Genomic DNA, 17,433 nt, shown 5'->3' on the forward strand with positions numbered 1-17,433 from the left:
AGATAAAACTTGTGCCACTGGGAGAGACCACCTGCCCTGCAGCTTGGTTTCTACCACCACAGCCTACTCAAACATCACTGAGTTTGAGAGACAGCTGGCCAGGCATTTTTGTTCTTCTGTTGTTCATTATAATCTTTCATGTAACCCACATAGCTGTTTATTAGTGTAATATTTTGAAACTGAGATACTACTTTTCTTTCTTGCATTATTCTGAAACAAGAGCTACACCAGCAGGATCTGTTGTTGCAAAAAAAAAAAAAAAAAAATCTCAGCTTATTTTTAAAAATGCTTACAGCAATCATTTTATTTGGGCTTAAGCTTATGTAGATGCAGAAACTACCCTGAGGTGGTAAAGTCTTCGGCGTAGCTGAGGTGAGCTTTGGATGTCATTAAACATACCTCTAACAAATCCTGACTACAGAAGGTTGCTAAACCAAACTATTATTTCTGTGTGCTTCAGTTGCTGTCTGATATGCTGGAAAAAATACAAGAAAAGGCTGTGAAATTGAAGGACTTCTAGGATATGAAGGCCAGAAAATTTTGCAGGTATTTAGGCAAATAACAGATTTTGCCTAATCTAGATTTCTTTTAAAAATTTCTTTTTTAGTGGCTTCATCTTGATTTCAGTAATGCCAAATAGACTCATGCATATATTTTTATACATGATCAAATATACTGATGTTCTGTATTAAAGCAAAAAGGATGTCTGAAATTTTTGAAGTTAGAAAAAACCCAGGGGTTTCATGGCAATTCTGGCTCAAAAGGAGGCTCCACCAAATAAACAAGAGATACTGCATGGAAAACACAAATTTAAGAACAGATTGTTCCTTACAAAGATATCACAAAGCATCACTCCGTAAGTTAGAAAATTGCTGGTACGCTAAACTGAATCTAAAAGTTCAGGAAATAAATACACACTTTTCCAAGTACTGTAGAATTAGTACAAGTTCAGGAGAAGGGTGCATGGTAGGGAAAAAAGGAAATTGAGTGTTTTTCTTCCCACTAAAATAATAATGATGGGTTTTAAATCATCCAGTGATACAAGAGCTAGAAAATGAATGGAATGACATGGAGAGAAGTGTGGAAGAGGAACTTGTGTCAGAATCTGGGACATTTATCACCAGGATCAGTTTCAGACTAACAAGTAAAGAAGATGCAAGCAAGAATAAAGATGTGCATTTCCTTTTGAGAGCAATGAAACAAATAGGTATAAACAGAATGTTTGGAGATCCTCATTCTTGTACGGAATTCTACCGACACAGCTATACCACAGCCCACAATGTAATGTATACTTCCTGACAGCCACAAACAACAGCTCAGAGCTCTGAGTTAGCTAATTTCTCATGCCAAAAAGTAACCAGAGTTCTGCACTGCTGCTGGACTGCTTCTAATACCTTTGTTTAAAGATCACTGGAGAATTTCTGTTCTTCTCTGAAGCCTGCACTCTAAACATATCTTAAATTAATCTATTTTAAACTGTCTACCATCCCTACTAAAAGTGGGCAAATGGGGGACTTTTTGTTTCAGTCTAGTTGTAAAGATGTTGCCAAGGTCATAAGTTTGAGTTCTTCAGGAACTCTTGTCAAAAACATTATGTTTCGCTTTGACTGTTACTGAGCTCTGCAAGAAACTGTTAGAGAGGTCCACAATGACTCCACATTGTGCAGAAACAAAATTGGGGCTAAAGACAATTCTTATCTACAATATCAAAAATAATCCAACCAGAGGTGAGAGAGCAAGCCTCACACTTTCACCTCTTGCTGGATATTCTCTGTCAAGCATTACACTTGTTTTATTTTCTTAAATGACTACCATAATCATTTGATCAAAGTAAATTTTTGTTTTCATTAAAGGATACTAGTCTAAGTAGAACTGACAACCTTTATGTCTATTTCTTTATTTTATATGATGTGATTAAAATAAGGAACTACTACTTGTTACTTCTACATTACAGTATTTCATGAAACATGCAGGTTTCAGGCAGATGTTTGCTTTTTAAATTGAACAATCGTCATACCATTTCTTAATTTATTTTGCACATATCTAGAAAGAAAATAAATATTAAAAGACTACTTATGTCATATACAATATTTACCTTTATGAACTACTTAACAGCTTGTGATTCAATTTGTACCCTCTTTGATTTCATTACCGTGAGCAGAAGCCAACTTTCTTAATCATGTTAAAGGATGTTTTAAATTTGTAATACAAAGCCAGTTTATGTCAGTAGCACATAATAATATATTAACCTAAAACAATACTATCAAGACATTACTTTTTTAATATCAATTTTTTTCTTAGATTTTTTATTTGAATTTACTTTTAAGCAGTTGTAAAGACTACTTTCAGGAAATAATATAGTGTGAAAAAAATTGTACTTTATCAAATATGAGTCATAACCCAACCATTTCCTACAGTCTTATTTAGAATTCCTTTATAAATAGATATATGATCTTTTTTCCATTTCAATATGAAATTTAGTCATCTCATTCTGATCATTTAGATCATCCTTTACATCTTTCTTTGAGCAATTGATCAAACAAGTGAAACATTTATACAGCTCCCACACAAAAGCTTAACATCTCCATAAAGATATTTTGTAAGAAAAGCAGATAATATTCTATTTACAAAAAACTGAAAAACATGCAGCAAAGCAAGATAACCATTGTAATGTATTAGTAAAACCTACTTTTGCGTTAATCTACAATACCTTAGGAGTTTCCTAATGAAAAAAGGCAAACAACTTGTACCTAAACAGAATACCAAAGCTAAACAAATTCAGTAACACAATGGGAGAATTAATTTTTTATTTAAATAGAGTTTTGGTTATTTTGATGTACTTTTAAAATGCAAGAACCAAGTTTCATACACAAGAAATTTGTTTCTTTAAACAAGGTACAAATTTTTTGCCTGTCTTCCACTCAAGGCGCTACTATTACTTGGAAAATGCAAAAAAAGATGTGTTAAGTAATGATAATGAATGATTTAAAGAGACATTCATCTTTATATAATGACCTTAAGCACAAAATTATTTATTACTTAAACAGTACACACATTTTGTATGTGGGATGCATAGCCATGATCACTATTGAAACCTGTATGAGTTCAATATTGGGTAAACAGCAGACTAAAACTAGTTGTCTCTTTAAATTTTAATTTAATATTTTAACCCCCATGCAGAATTTTACAAGCTGCTCACAAGATGATATGAAACTTGTTAATATGGTTTAAAGCAACGCACTAAAAATATGGGAAAACGGACTATAATGTAACGTTTTCCTATTATGCATTTTCCATAACAAACAAAAGAAAAAATCACAACTTTAGTTTCTGTCAGGCAGACGAAGTCTTTACCTGAACCCTAGGAACAAAAGGCGTTGTTCTTCTACTAAGGCTTTGGCTCTGGTAAGCAAAATTAAAGAAAAAGCAATAAAACAAAACCAAAAAGGACAACACGCTGGAAACTAAAAGACCAAAAGTAAAAACAAAGACACACAACTATTACTTTAAACACAGCTTTACACCAATGACATATTTATCTAACACAAAGTATTTTAATGCAATGTATAAATTAAATCTGCAAATCTGTTACCAAATCATATCAAAACCCTGGAACAGAAATTCTGGCCTTAGGGAAGTCAGCAGGAATTTTGCCACTGATTCCCCAGGAGCAAGGATTTCACTTTGCAGGTCTACAGATAACATTTACAATAGATTTAGAAATAACATTAACAAAAGGAGCAGGTCAGCAAAGTGTGATTTAAAAGTGGGGTAGGAAACATAAGTTTCAATCATCTCTTTCAGGAAGATTCTAGATGCATATTCAGAGACAGAAACAAGTACAGTTCATGCACTGACAGCTTTGGTTGCTTTCTAAAGCAAGTAAAGTAAAAGGTTGTCTCTTTTTTGCAATTTTAAGAGGCATTTCTATAAAAAGCCCTCCTAAATACTTTAAAAACAATTAAAAGAAAGTGCTGTCTGGTAGTAGTGTTACATGGGGGAAGGTACAATTGAGGTATTTCAATTCTCTAGCAATCATGTCAGAAATGATATATGGTATATACAGAAAACCCTTGCATGAAATGGGATCTAGGGCATTTAGCAAACTTAGTAGTTGCATTGCACACATAGATGCATTTATAACTCTTATTTTTGTGATGTAACACTTCAGACCACATACAGCCTTGTGGCTTCCGGTGGCTACATCAAGACTACATCAGTACAGGCAACACTCCTAAGTTCCTGGACTAGCTACAAACTCCAACCAACCACTCTCCGTCTTCAGCTTAGGGCAACAGCTAATGGAGCGGCACAGAAAGGGTACCGAGTACGGGGAATGGACAGGAAGAGGAGCACATGTTGATACCTCAGAGGGCCAGCGAGTGGGAGAACAGGAGCATGGGAGTAGGTCACAACAACCACAGCAATCTGACAGATTTGAATCTCCTTTACCTCCCTGCTCAGTTTTCCTGAGATTATTGATCTATTTCAAAGTGATGGAAAGCAGCTCCTACCCAATATTCACTTCCCTGAAGTATGGAGATCGGCAGCGTGATGATGCTTCTGCCACCCTCCTTGCTTACTTGGCATGCACAGATGCTGGAGAAATCTGTTCCATAAAATGTGTGAAGTAATCTGTTCTCACACCAAAGCAAGAGGATATATAAGAAAATTCGACAGTCTGGATCATGGGTTTTGTCTGACGTGCTCCTGTGCTCTGCGAGGTGCAGCAGCTGCACACTGCCCCCGGCTCTGTACAGGCAGTACTGCATAGCCCAATGTATAGGTGCCAGAATGTGACCTACTGACGTACAACAAAAGTAGATCTTCAGATTGCTTCTGCTCCATATTACAAGAGAAATACGGATATTCCAGAATATTGCAATCCTAAAGGGATAGAATATCTCCCACCATGCATCAAGGACCCTCACTTGCCATATTCTGCCTTGGAAAATGGAGGGCAATAAGCACATTGTGTGCACTACCTAGAACTTTCCAGGTTTTGATGTTAAAAGCCACAGCAATTTACTTGTGTAGAGGTAGAAAGGGGAAAAAAGAAAGGGGAAAAGGAAAAGGTGAAAGGCGGAAGGGGAGCATGTCTCATATTTGACCTCATCCCTCCAATATGCTGACATATTATGTCCTTTACAATGTACAATATTCACTTTCTAATATGCTACAGATATTACAACTATAATTAATATACCTGTATTTTTATTGCTTTATAAACTGAGTATGTATGGAAAATCTATTGAAGTGGTTCTGTGGTTCAGCTGTACAAGGAAATAGATTAATTTTATAAATGACATCCCTTTTCTGTTAGAATTTCCACCAGTACAAAAATGAAATATTGTAATTTATACCTGTATCCATTTACACAGTCTTCTAGTCATGTTATCAGTCTCTAAACTTAATTATTGCAAAAGCATTCCAAGTTATACTTTTCATGCAGTATTGAAAGAGTAGCCAGAATGCAGTAATGAAGCGAAGAGCACCAACACACAAAGAATACTGACTTTTTCAAAATGATATTAAAGGAAAAACAAATCCATGAAAAACCACAGAAACAGGAATCAGATGAAGCAAATAATAATAAAACAATAATTGCAATAACAGTCATACTCCCCTGAAAGAACAATATGGATCAAAAATGCCATAAAATAAACTGCACAGAATACAGATAAATTATTTACATATCTTAGTAAATTATAACACACGATAGTTTACTGTAGCTGCACATAGTTTGTTCAATTAAATATGTATTTGGGCAGAATAATTATTAATGGAAAGAAGATTTCCTAGCTATGTGATATGGTTTGCTTCATGGGAAATCCTATTAGCCAGCTCTGGAGTGTCACTGTAACCTCAACAGAAGAAAACAGGTACACAGACCAATGCCGATACAGAGGAAAACATGGATGACTGAACAAAGACATCCCTGAATAACAGAGAGGCATCACTGCAGCTAAACTGGCTAAAACCACACAGAACATAAAGAAATACATTCCAAACCACTATTAATATAAAAACCCTTGAAGGATCTGCAGCACTGTCTGAATAAGGATGCATTTATCCAAGTATTTATTCAAATACTTCAGACCTCCACCTGAACTGTAGGTATCTCCACTTCTGCCCACAACTCTTGTATTTCACAGCCTATTAACAACAGCTGCCCTAACAATGGCCCATCAGGACTACATGGTATCGTTCAAAAGTACAGAAAATACAGAAAACACTTCCAAAATCTTGCGTATCATCCATTCCCTCAGATTCATCGCACCTGTCTGAATTCAGCCACCATGACCCAGAATGTCAGCTGACCCGCCACTTCCACAAAGAACAGCATCCTCTCCCCATCTACTGCCAGGGCTCTGCAGTTATTCTCCTGCCTAGGCACTCACCAAAAGAGCACATTCTCAATTACATTCGGAATTTAGTATTTCCTTCCATTTCCATCTTAGTCAGCTATTTGGAACGCATGAGTGTTCCATCAACTGTTCTGTCAGAAAAGAGCTGATTAAAAACATTGAAAACCAAAATACTAAAGCTCATCCATTTTGTAGTGTTCAAACTAAAAAATTTTTTGGAACTTGAGGAGATTTTTAAAATTTAATTTTTCCCTTTTACTTCACCTGTGCTAAAGGTCCAAAATTAGAAAATCTCATAGTCCATTCTAATTATTCAAAATATCTCCAACTCTACAAAAAGTTGTGGTTTTTTCACTAACTCTTCCAAAGTTTCAAAACTTTTTAAAGTTATAAAATGAGAAACCAAAATTGTAAAAAGTGAAGGAAAAACTATTCATTGCGCTACCTTCAAGACACATAAACCCCCAAATTTGAAAAGTCAAAAAAATTGTGATTTTTCAAAACCAACTTAAAATACCAGATCATAAAGAAACTACAGATATTTACTGTTTTGAAAAAACTGTTCCTGTGGAATACTTCAATTCTCTTAAAGTCATCTTTTTCTAAAAATATTTTTAGTCTACACATTTCAATGTGCCCAGTTAGGTGCCACGTTGTTATCTATCCACACCATCTTCAGACATAGTGACAGCCACCCTTCCTTGCAAAGCAACAGGTTTAGTACTAGCCTCCAAAAGCCTTGAGCCAACAGCAGCAGGAGCGGGTTGTGCCATTAACATGATTAACATGAAATACAGCTATTTCCAACTTTTCTTTTGCTGGTGAGGTAAGATAAGTGTCCAAATTTTCAAACTGTCTACTAATGTTAGGGTCTACATTGAGACAGTGTGACTTTAATTTAGAGAGTTACTGAGCATTTCTGACCAGTGTCAGTCAACTGGAGCGGTGCATTCTCAGCTATCAGTTGCTCTCTAAGGGAAACAAGGATATTGTGTAGTAGGGAGTATTATATATAACTGCAAACAGTACGTAAGGGAGTACAAAGAGGACAAATGTAGGAAAGATCTTTAAATGTCTTCTAACGTTATTTGGTTTCCTTAGATGGAAAGAAATGCTATAAACTTATTAATAAAGGCATTTGTATCTTGAAACAAGCAAAAAATAATTAAAAATAGGAATGACACCTTCTTGAGTTAAAAACTGAATTTATATGCCATTCTGAGATATAAAACCTTGTGAATTCTGTTATTCTCAGTAAATTAGAATATACCTCCCAATCTCCTGATACTATTCTTATGCTCTTATCCTGATACTATTCTCAAACTGCCATATCCTATCAAACCACAAAATCAACAGACTTACTGACTTTACTAATAAATCCTGATCTTAAACTCCTGAAGATTTTGTTTCTGAAACTGAGAAAGTGAGGAAGTCAGTTCTGTGTGGTTCCTATTTGGACCATCATTCCGCAGTGTCTTTGCATTGGATGTCTGAGCAGCTAACTCTGGATCTTGAATTCCATGCTGGGAGCTAGGAACCAAAACTTTTTGACAGCCTAATCTTTTATGAGATTTAGCCAAAAGAGATTTCTTTCCCCCCTGTTTCTACTATCAACAATTTTTGCTGTCTTGTAAAAGCAAATTGGTTTTTAGAAACCTCGGTCTGTGTATTTTGACAGTTCATGTTCAGGTTCCCTTGTCATTGTATTTTGTGCAAAGCATTCTGCACTCTACAGTCAAGATTTCTAGTTTTCTATTTATCCAAAGGAATGAGTCTTTCAAAGCAGTTAAGTACAACAGTTACAGAAAATTAAAAATTATATATTGTAGATGACTGGTTTGATGAGCAAAACAAATAATGTCTCATGCATTGCAAAATGGAGCCAACATGGCTGCTGAACAGACAGAAAAATATTTCTTCCTCTCCTCTATCAATACCATAAAACATTTCTGTGAGACCTATAAACAGTCTGCTTAGATTTTATGCATATTTTTATGGCGCACTCATTATCTTAACATAAACAACTTGGAAGAAATATGAATGTGACATTTTCAAACTTGTTTAACACCAGTTTTGTACTGCTTCCATTCCGTTTTCCTCTCCTTTTCAACATGTACTAGGCCACAACTCAGCACTTTTGAAAAATCACACTTTGGAGTTGTAAATGACACAGAAAGGTGCACAAAACCCAAGTTCTTCAGTTTAGTACAAAAAATCACCCTTTTAAAGAAAACATTCATGTAATGAACTTTGTTCTCAATGAGGGTGAAGAACAAAAGTGAGTAACACTGGTACAAAGAATACAACATTAGTAAACAGTCAAAGAGATATCTGGGGAAAGGTATATATGAAAGCTAGTGCATAAGAAATAAGCAATATTAATGTCCAAGCATACAGGTAATAAAATCCACCAACTGTACATGTAAGTGTTCCAGTTGAAAAAGTGTATACACTCAACAGCACAAACATAACTGGAGGCCAAGATTAGACCTTTCTGAAAATTTGACTCTACTGGTCTAGCTTACTAGATAATTATACATAAATATATATCTCTCTCTAATTCAATATATATGAAATTTCCAAAAGCTAATAAAATGGAATGTCCTTTTGAAACTATGGCCCTGCCTACAATGAGATATATAGCATTAACCAAAAAATATAGCTAGTTTAACAAGAAATTTATGTTAAAGGTAGCTTGCACTCTGCAGTGAGAGTTGTATATGCTGCAAAAAGCACAACATTAATATCAATGAAATGTTTACATACTGAAAGTTGTCCAGACAAGAACTGTGGAACATCCCTTAACATGCCAGGACTCATAGGAGAAGTCACTGAAATAGAAGGTCGGTCCATTTTCTGAGATTCAAATGAACTAGAACCTGAAATTAAAAATAAAAATATTTTATGAATAGTAGTACTTATGCATTTTTCACAATGTTCTTTAAATAAAAATTGTAGAAATATAATCAAATATACAATAAAGTTGTGATAAATATAACTTTTTAATCTATTTAAAATTACCAAATAATGATACTCAATCTTTTGGTGCTCAGATGCAATCAAAAGCTTTTATTTATAGAATGAAAAATAGTTCATTCAGATATTTCTGACTGTAATTATGTCAGTAAGTTGAAGGCCCAAAATTCCTAAATAGTAAAGTAAATACTTTACTGTGGTCAAAGGAATTCAGCCTTCTGACTTATTATCTTGTACAATCAGACTAATTTTTAATCAGATTTTTACAAAAACATCAAGATGTCTGTAATGGGTTTTGTACATTTTCTTTCAAATCTACAAGGTCTGCAAACTGTCAGAGGACAAGTTTTGACACATAAAACATAGAGGAAAAGTAAAGCATTTTTATAAATACAAAAGACAATCCACATCTCACAAAACATAAAATGGATTTTATTTTAAGACTTGGCTGATCAGTAAAAAGTTATTGGAGGAGTTTTTCATATTATGATATAAAGTTTATGCCACTGCATTTATTCATGGCTTATATTATAAAAGAGTTCTAAAACAATGATAAAAAATAACTCCAGGCTGAAATCCATCTTATCAGATCTAAGCCAAAGAACAAGTTATTTTTCCCACATGAAATACTGGTTTTGCCAATTTAAGGAGTGCTGAATGGTTCTAATAAAGTAGAATTATTCTGATTTCAAAGTAGCTCTCTCTCAGGTTGTAAATAAAGAACATTTCATCCCCATTTTTAGTTAATAAGGTTCAATTGAAATGCAAAAAAACCAAAACAGGAAATTAAAAATTACTATTAATGTTCTTGTGTATTAGTTAGAATTATGCTTTTCTTTTCAATCAAAAATAGCCTAAGCTTATAACCAAATGTCAAGCCTAAATCAAAATATCCTGACTTTTGATAGTTTATTATTAAACAAAGGTAGATAGATAATACAGTAAGATGACATATTGAGACAAATACAGACAAGGAGACGAGAGCTATACTGACTGTAGATGACATTTTTCAATCTACTTGTGCTTACATAAAAGAGAGAGAAGATTTTCCTACCCCACAATTGAAACTTACTGGACTCCAGCTGTGCATGTGTGCTGTCAGGTATTCTGGGAATGTCCCTGAAATCAGGAAAATTAAGACAGGCTGATCCTTTATCTAAAAAGCATATTCAAAATTCAGTTACACTATAATACTTCTCAAGCCACCATAGAATGCCTCAGGAAAGGTGTATGATCTGCTGGCTGTCTTCAGCCACAGGGAAGATTTATCTTTTATCCAGTATAAATAATTTCAGTGGCAAATTAAAGCCTACAGAACAAGTGGTTTGGTGGATGCAGGAGAGAGGCTGCACAGTCACAAATAAAATAATTCAGTAAATGAGAAAAAAGAACAATGTCAGAGTTAATGGTAGACTAAAACTGTGAGTAGTAGACTTTATGATGACATTATACATTAATTAAATTTATTGGATCCTCACTCAAACGTACTAGACTGCCAATAATGGCAATCCCAATATGTCCTTTACTGTCCTTGAACCCCAAATTTGGACAATCTTACCTTTTCCATGACTAAATAAAATGTGCAATTTCATTTGGCAAAATTGCATACTTGCATATACATGAGATTTTGCAACACCTGTATTAAATTGTGCATACAGCTATGTAATTTTAAAGCACTCAGTCGCAATGACTAAGCACCTCATTACACCCACCTACCCCCCAAAGGAGCATATTCTTCCTATGAGGGGCAAACATTACTGTATGCTAATAAAAACTATCAATATGCTAATAAATAATTTCTGAGGCATTCGAGCAAAACCAAGCAAGATGAGCTTCAGCTCTGAGTCACAGCAAGAACAATATTTAAAATCATGATGTGTGTTTCAGTGCAGTTGGTTTCTTCAAGGTTGCATTGGGTGTCGGTGCCCAGGTGCTGGCGGGGGCGGCCTCTGTGAGGAGAGGCCAGGGCTGCCCCGTGCCAGACACAGCCCGTTCCAGCTGGCTCCAGAGGACCCACCGCAGGGCACAGCTGAGCCTGTCAGCCAAGGTGGTGGTGCCTCTGTGATAACATATTTAAGAAAGGGTAAAAAAAGCTGTGCAGCAGCTGTGAGAGAGGAGTGAGAAAAAAAAACATGAGAGAAACATCCCTGCAGACACCAAGGTCAGAGAAGAAGGAGGGGGAGGAGGACTGACCGCAACCCCCATTCTCCATCCCCCTGCACTGCTTGGTGGAGGGGGGAGGTAGAAGAGCCAGGAACAAAGGAGTGAATTTGAGCCTGGGAAGAAGGGAAGTGAGGGGAAGGTGGTTGTAGTTTTGTTTTTATTTCTCACTATCCTATTCTCTTATTAATTCCTAATAAATTAAATTAATCTTCCCCAAGTCAAGTCTGTTTTGCCCATGATGGTAATTGCTGAGTGATCTCTCCATCCTTAGCTTGACCCATAAGCTTTTCCGTCCTATTTTCTCCCCCTGTCCTGCTAAGAGGGGAAGGGAGAGAGCGTCTGGGTGGGTGTTTGGTGGCCAGCCAAGGTCAACCCACCACAAAGGTATATGAAAAGGGGAAGTTAAAAATGCTTTCAGTGATATCTACTGTCTCATACAATGAAAAAAAGAGTCTGTATTATATATAAATAAAACTTATCTAGTTCCTTTTTGGTATACCATTTCCAAACATTTTTCAAGACTCACTAGAAAGATAGCTTTACTAAGCAGATTGAGGAATCCTTCCAAGAGAATTCATGTACAGTACCCAATAATTCAAACAAATCAGAAGGCATGCAACTGCTGTAACTGCCCACTGTAGACAAGGAAAAATCACTGTCTCTGTTGTTAGCAAACAAAACTTGTCAGAAACTTGCAAGGGCTATTGAAGAAGTAACTATTTAAATTTGCATATTTGATATATGTAGAATTTATAAAGGGACCCAATACTCACCTATTACTTTACTCAGAAAAACATTCTTAAGCCTAACTTGTAATTTCAAAAAAGTATTTCTATCATACGAGTTTGAGAAGAAAACCTTGAAAACGTGTATCATTGTGAACAGATTGAATATGAGTTTTCTATAGATAGCTGAAACAATAAACTTGAAAGCTTTGAACACTATAATTTACTTTCCTAAAGTATACAGATCCCAGTATTTCACGGTAGTGTGAATGGCATTTCTTACAAGGAACTCTCACTGAGATAAACAGATGTAGGAGAAGCAGAAGTCATTTTAGGCATCTCTCTACATTTTAAGATACATTCCACTGCAAGCAGATTGTATAGAATAATTAATAAAACACAATGCATCATTCCTTCCAAATTCAAAACAGTAGTAACTATGAAAATAACATGCATTTTAAAATAGCTATTTCTGAGAATTAAAAAGCAGAAAATAGGTAAGTTCTTGTGTATAAGAGACAGCCAGGTCACACAGAATAGCAACTTGGCCATCAATTTTTATTTTAAGATAGAAAAAGGGATAAATTGCATGCCAAAATGGTATGATCATTTTTTTTAAAGGAGCTTTCCATTTTATCTTCCTTTATCAGCTTAGCTTGTCATCTTCAGATTTCATAGCAGTCAGCCCATAATAAAATGAAGAAGAACTAACAATCGTGTTTCCTAGATTTTGGTTTTGTATTCAGAATGTCAGGATGTGACAACAGGTTCTCTTTCTCAGCTAAGTTAATTGCCAGTAACTGTCTGAGGATTTCTGGCATGAGTTAGTGTGTTGCCATGAGACCATCAAGAGACTATAAGTAAGAGGATATACCTCAATGCAAAAATGAAATCCTTCAAGTGGGCATCAATTATTCTAACTGAAATAATTATCACTTCTGACATCTAGTAAATCTGAACTTGTAATGATTTTAAATACATTGAAACTTTATTCCCTGGGGCAGAACACAGACCTATGGTGTTATGTTTTCTTGGGCAAGCATAAGGTATTAATTTCTGTAGTCCATTTGATTATGACCTGAAATCTTCTGAACTGAGAAGATAATACGGTATTTCCAGTTCATCAGCTCAAATCTCATGAAAAACATTTCTGAAGTTATATTGTCAATATCAAAATGCAAAGAGTTACATACATCTAACCAGAATCTAAAACCTTAACAACCTGCAGAATGTATTTATCACTGAGACTTCTGTTACAAACCCATTTAGATTAGTAACTGGAGTTTTGGAGGTGAAAACCCTCTTTTACATCTACTGCAAAAAGACACTGGGAATCAAGTACACAGAACAACTTTTTTAGCCCCTATCTGGCTCAGTTCTTCAGACTATGTGGCAAGCAGTTAATGCAGAAGAAGGCAACTTGAGAGCCGACGTCACTTTCTTTAAGGAATTATAGATGAGCTGCTCTAGTGACAGCAAGTGGAGCACATGGTAACATAACAGAGGACATGATGATAAGGAAGGTAAACAACAGACAGTAAATATAAAAGCACAAGAAAGAATACAGGAGGTTTTGCACAATGAAGAGAATGCGGAAAGAGAAAAAAAATTTAGTATTTTCAAGACATGAGCAGTTCCTTGAAACTTTTGCTATAAACTTCTGTTTGAGAGAAACTATGAAAGACCTTACACCAGTATGAAATGAATTTGAAACCTCCTTTTCTGAGACAATATTCCTCTAGTAATGTAGTCTGTCCCTTAGCATTACTATTATACCTACAAATCCCAAGTTATGCAAAGGTTTTTAAGGATAGGACAGATGATACAGCCTTTACCCTAAAGGGGTTGCAATTCAATATGTATGTAGGAGGTGATAACCTCTCATCTCACTGACAAGATAAAGCAGTTTTTGTTATTACCAAGTTCGTTTAAAATTGCCAAACCGAATTAAGTTCCTACATGTTAAGTTCCTGATGTGTCAAACACATTAAGTTCCTATTATACCTGAACCGATAACAAATTATTCTCACTGAAATTCCATCCTCAGATTATATGGTTCTAGATTTTCTTTTTAGTACTTCTTAATTTTTAGTTGTTGTTACCCATGCTTGTCGTATAAAGGTAAGATAACTGTGTGCACCTTATACAAAATAAAGGGATAAATATATTTATTAATATATAATTATAGAATTATAGAATCATAGAACAGCCCAGGTTGGAAGGGATCTTGAAAGACCATCTGGTCCAGCCTCACGTGGAAAAGGGAGCCTAGATGAGATTACCTAGCACCCTGTCCAGTTGCGTCATATACATAATAAATTCTGTGGGGAAAAAGAGAAAATTCTTAACAACTGTAAGCATCTTCAAATTCAGTGATAAGCATCCCCCTCTTCATAGCCCTGGGGTGACCAGCTATGGAACTTCCAATGGAGAAGTAAAAAAGGGATGGATGTGACTGTAGGCTGTAGGAACTTGGAAGAAAAAGAACAGATGAAGAAGGGGAAGTATTCACAGTCTAATATAACAAAGCATCTATTGCTATACAAGAAAAATTTAAGTTTAGACCTCGAGAGATAGGTCTGAAAGTTAAGAAAACTGGGCAATGTAAAGCATCAAAGAAAAAGTCCCCCACAGTGCTAGCTATTCATTTAGATATGTTCTGTATTAGATAACAAGCAATAATTTAATAGATTTCATAGATGAAGATGATGAGAATGTGGATTTGAGACTTTCCAAAGCATATTGATTATGTCATTAGCATACTGTATCTTGTGCAAAATTCTACATTGCAGTAGAACTCAATAGAGTTCATCATCAGTTCATAGACCAAATACGAATATATAATTTTATATATATTATACAAAAATAGGAATGGAGAAATAAAAATCAAGAGTCAAGAATTGCAACAATAGAGTATAACCACAGTTTCAGAGCCAATATAGGCTGGATCACCAACTAAACAACCACAGAAGGGAACCTATTTTTGACCATATTACCAGATAATGCCTGGGACTCTCTCAGAGAACACAGGATTTCACACGAGCTCTTTTTACTTACTGGCGTGATCTGTCATTCTAGTTATGCTTTTGGTTTACAGAATTTTGCATACAGTTTTACTGTTTACAATGTTTATGAATCTGTTTGATATGCTCTGCCCTAAAAGTGAAATTTAGCAACATTTTTATCATATTTAACTCAAAAATTTATGAAATTACTTACCCTATTGGTCTTGAAACGACAAGCTCCACTTGTGGCTCAGGTTTGGATTCTAAAATGATGTTATACACCTCCTCAAAGGTGGCTCCTTGTAGTAGCCTTCCATTCCATTCTAATACTTCGTCACCTATAATTCCAGTAATAAGACTGCTTAGTAAGTCTGCTGTGGACTGTACTCACAATGACAATTTAAGCCATTCTACTGTCAGTTTACTGAATTGTGAAACGTGTGTTGTACAACAAGTTTGGAGTCCTTCATACAGGAAAATCCTGAGTATTAAAGGTTTTCTGCAGCTCAGCTTCAAATATGTAAAATTCGGTGAAACAATAATAGCATCAGTAGGACTCCGATGGAATTAGATACAGCTCTTACTTTGGCAGCTGTGGCTTACAGAAATCCCAATGTGCTCTTTAGAAAATGCAGATCTTTAAAACAGCATCTTTCATCAACTTACTATTTTGAAGATCCATTTATCTCTACAAGTTAAGTATCTAAGGTTCAGATAGTTCTTATGTTAATAGTTAATACTTCTTGCACATTCTCCAATCTAGCAATCCATGGTTTGCATGTTGGGATAGAAGCAGTTTCTTAGCTGAGCGGGTTCTGTTCACACATTTGTAATAGCTTGGTTTGCTCTAAATGAAATATACCCCACAAAATGACTGGGCAGGACATCAGTGGAATATTATTTTGAGTACAAAAACATGAATAAAAATGTTAAAATATGATTTTGAACAACATGAGAATTTATAAATTTCACAAAAGCAGTAATGTCAATAATCTAGTAACTAAATGCCAGGTTGAATTCTGCAGTAGTTCATCACACCTATTTAACATAATTTCACATCTAATTAAACTCGCTCACTTGTTATCACCCTCAGAAAAGCAACTCAGCAGTATAGATCTATCGTACATACATACCTGGTCTAAGATGCCCCACTGTATCAGCTAAGCTTCCTTTTTTAACTTTGGTGATAAATGCGCAGAGTCGACCTGATTCAGTCATCTTTCCTCCTACTACCTGTTTCAAAGAGGAAGTATTTTCATAGAATGAAAATTACTTTAAATGACTTAAATGTTCTGGTAACAGAAAGAAGAATTAAATTATTTCCTTGGCTTTCAGGTAGCCCAGGTAAGACAGATACACTTGAAAAAACCACCACAGAATTTTGGCTATGAGGGGTTATGTTTCTACCTATTCTGGCTATTTGTGTAATTTAAACACAATGCAAATACAGAATGCTAAAACTTTTAAACTTTAGCAAATATATGTATAGTATTTCACTGTATTATAACTTACCACCTAAAAAAAAGTAAGGTATTGGTCATTAGACTGCTTACTTCAATACTTTTTAACTGAAAACATATATCAATGTAACAGAACTCATGATGTTCATACTAAGCATCAAATGTCTCAATTAATCAAATTCACTTTGACTGGGCAAGTCAGATGAAAATACTTGTCATACTGAAGTTTCCTCTACAGGAAACTCCAACAGGTTTGACCTTAATATTTATCTTAGAATCAGGAGATTCACATATCAGAATCAGTTATAACTGCATAATCTTCAAATTCTTAAGGTTTCTTAACAGTCTTCATATTGGGATTTAAAATTTGTAATTCTAAATCCAGTTTAGGTTACTTTCAATAATGTAAATATTTGAAAATTCAGGTCAGGAATAACTGCTGAAAATCACTATTTTCAGATGTGTATTGAGATTAAAAAGTAGTTACTCTTGAATCTAAACTATTCATGAATCTCAGTGAAGAGTTCATCTTTATAATAGGAGATTTTAGAATTTTAAACATGTAAGTTTAAACAAAAAGTACTTCATAGTGGCACTGTTAGTCTCTTCTCTTGCATCTTCTGACATTAAGACAATAACACACATACTAAAAGTGATGTTCAACCGGCTTCTCCGCTGACTTCAAAATAAAATAATTTGTCAATTAAATAAAAAATTAAAAAATTTCCAAAGCATG

General features: G+C 34.9%; 1 protein-coding gene across 39 annotated transcripts in view; it reads right to left on the minus strand.

The window, feature by feature from the left end:
* Window positions 1-17,433, minus strand: part of RIMS2 (regulating synaptic membrane exocytosis 2) — a 487,486-nt gene that overhangs the window by 204,136 nt on the left and 265,917 nt on the right. For 31 of the 39 annotated variants that reach the window (XM_050891125.1, XM_050891104.1, XM_050891114.1 and 28 more), the window contains 4 exons: window positions 16,371-16,470; window positions 15,452-15,575; window positions 10,417-10,463; window positions 9,135-9,247 (listed from right to left, as the gene is read on the minus strand). In XM_050891125.1, the coding sequence (XP_050747082.1) occupies window positions 9,135-9,247; window positions 10,417-10,463; window positions 15,452-15,575; window positions 16,371-16,470 (384 nt within the window). Of the gene's footprint in view, window positions 1-3,354; window positions 3,403-9,134; window positions 9,248-10,416; window positions 10,464-15,451; window positions 15,576-16,370; window positions 16,471-17,433 lie in introns of all 39 variants that reach the window. The other 8 variants (XM_050891118.1, XM_050891105.1, XM_050891100.1 and 5 more) reach the window with 1 other exon arrangement.

Source organism: Gymnogyps californianus, chromosome 2 (genome assembly GCF_018139145.2).
Source record: "Gymnogyps californianus isolate 813 chromosome 2, ASM1813914v2, whole genome shotgun sequence".
NCBI lineage: Eukaryota > Metazoa > Chordata > Aves > Accipitriformes > Cathartidae > Gymnogyps > Gymnogyps californianus.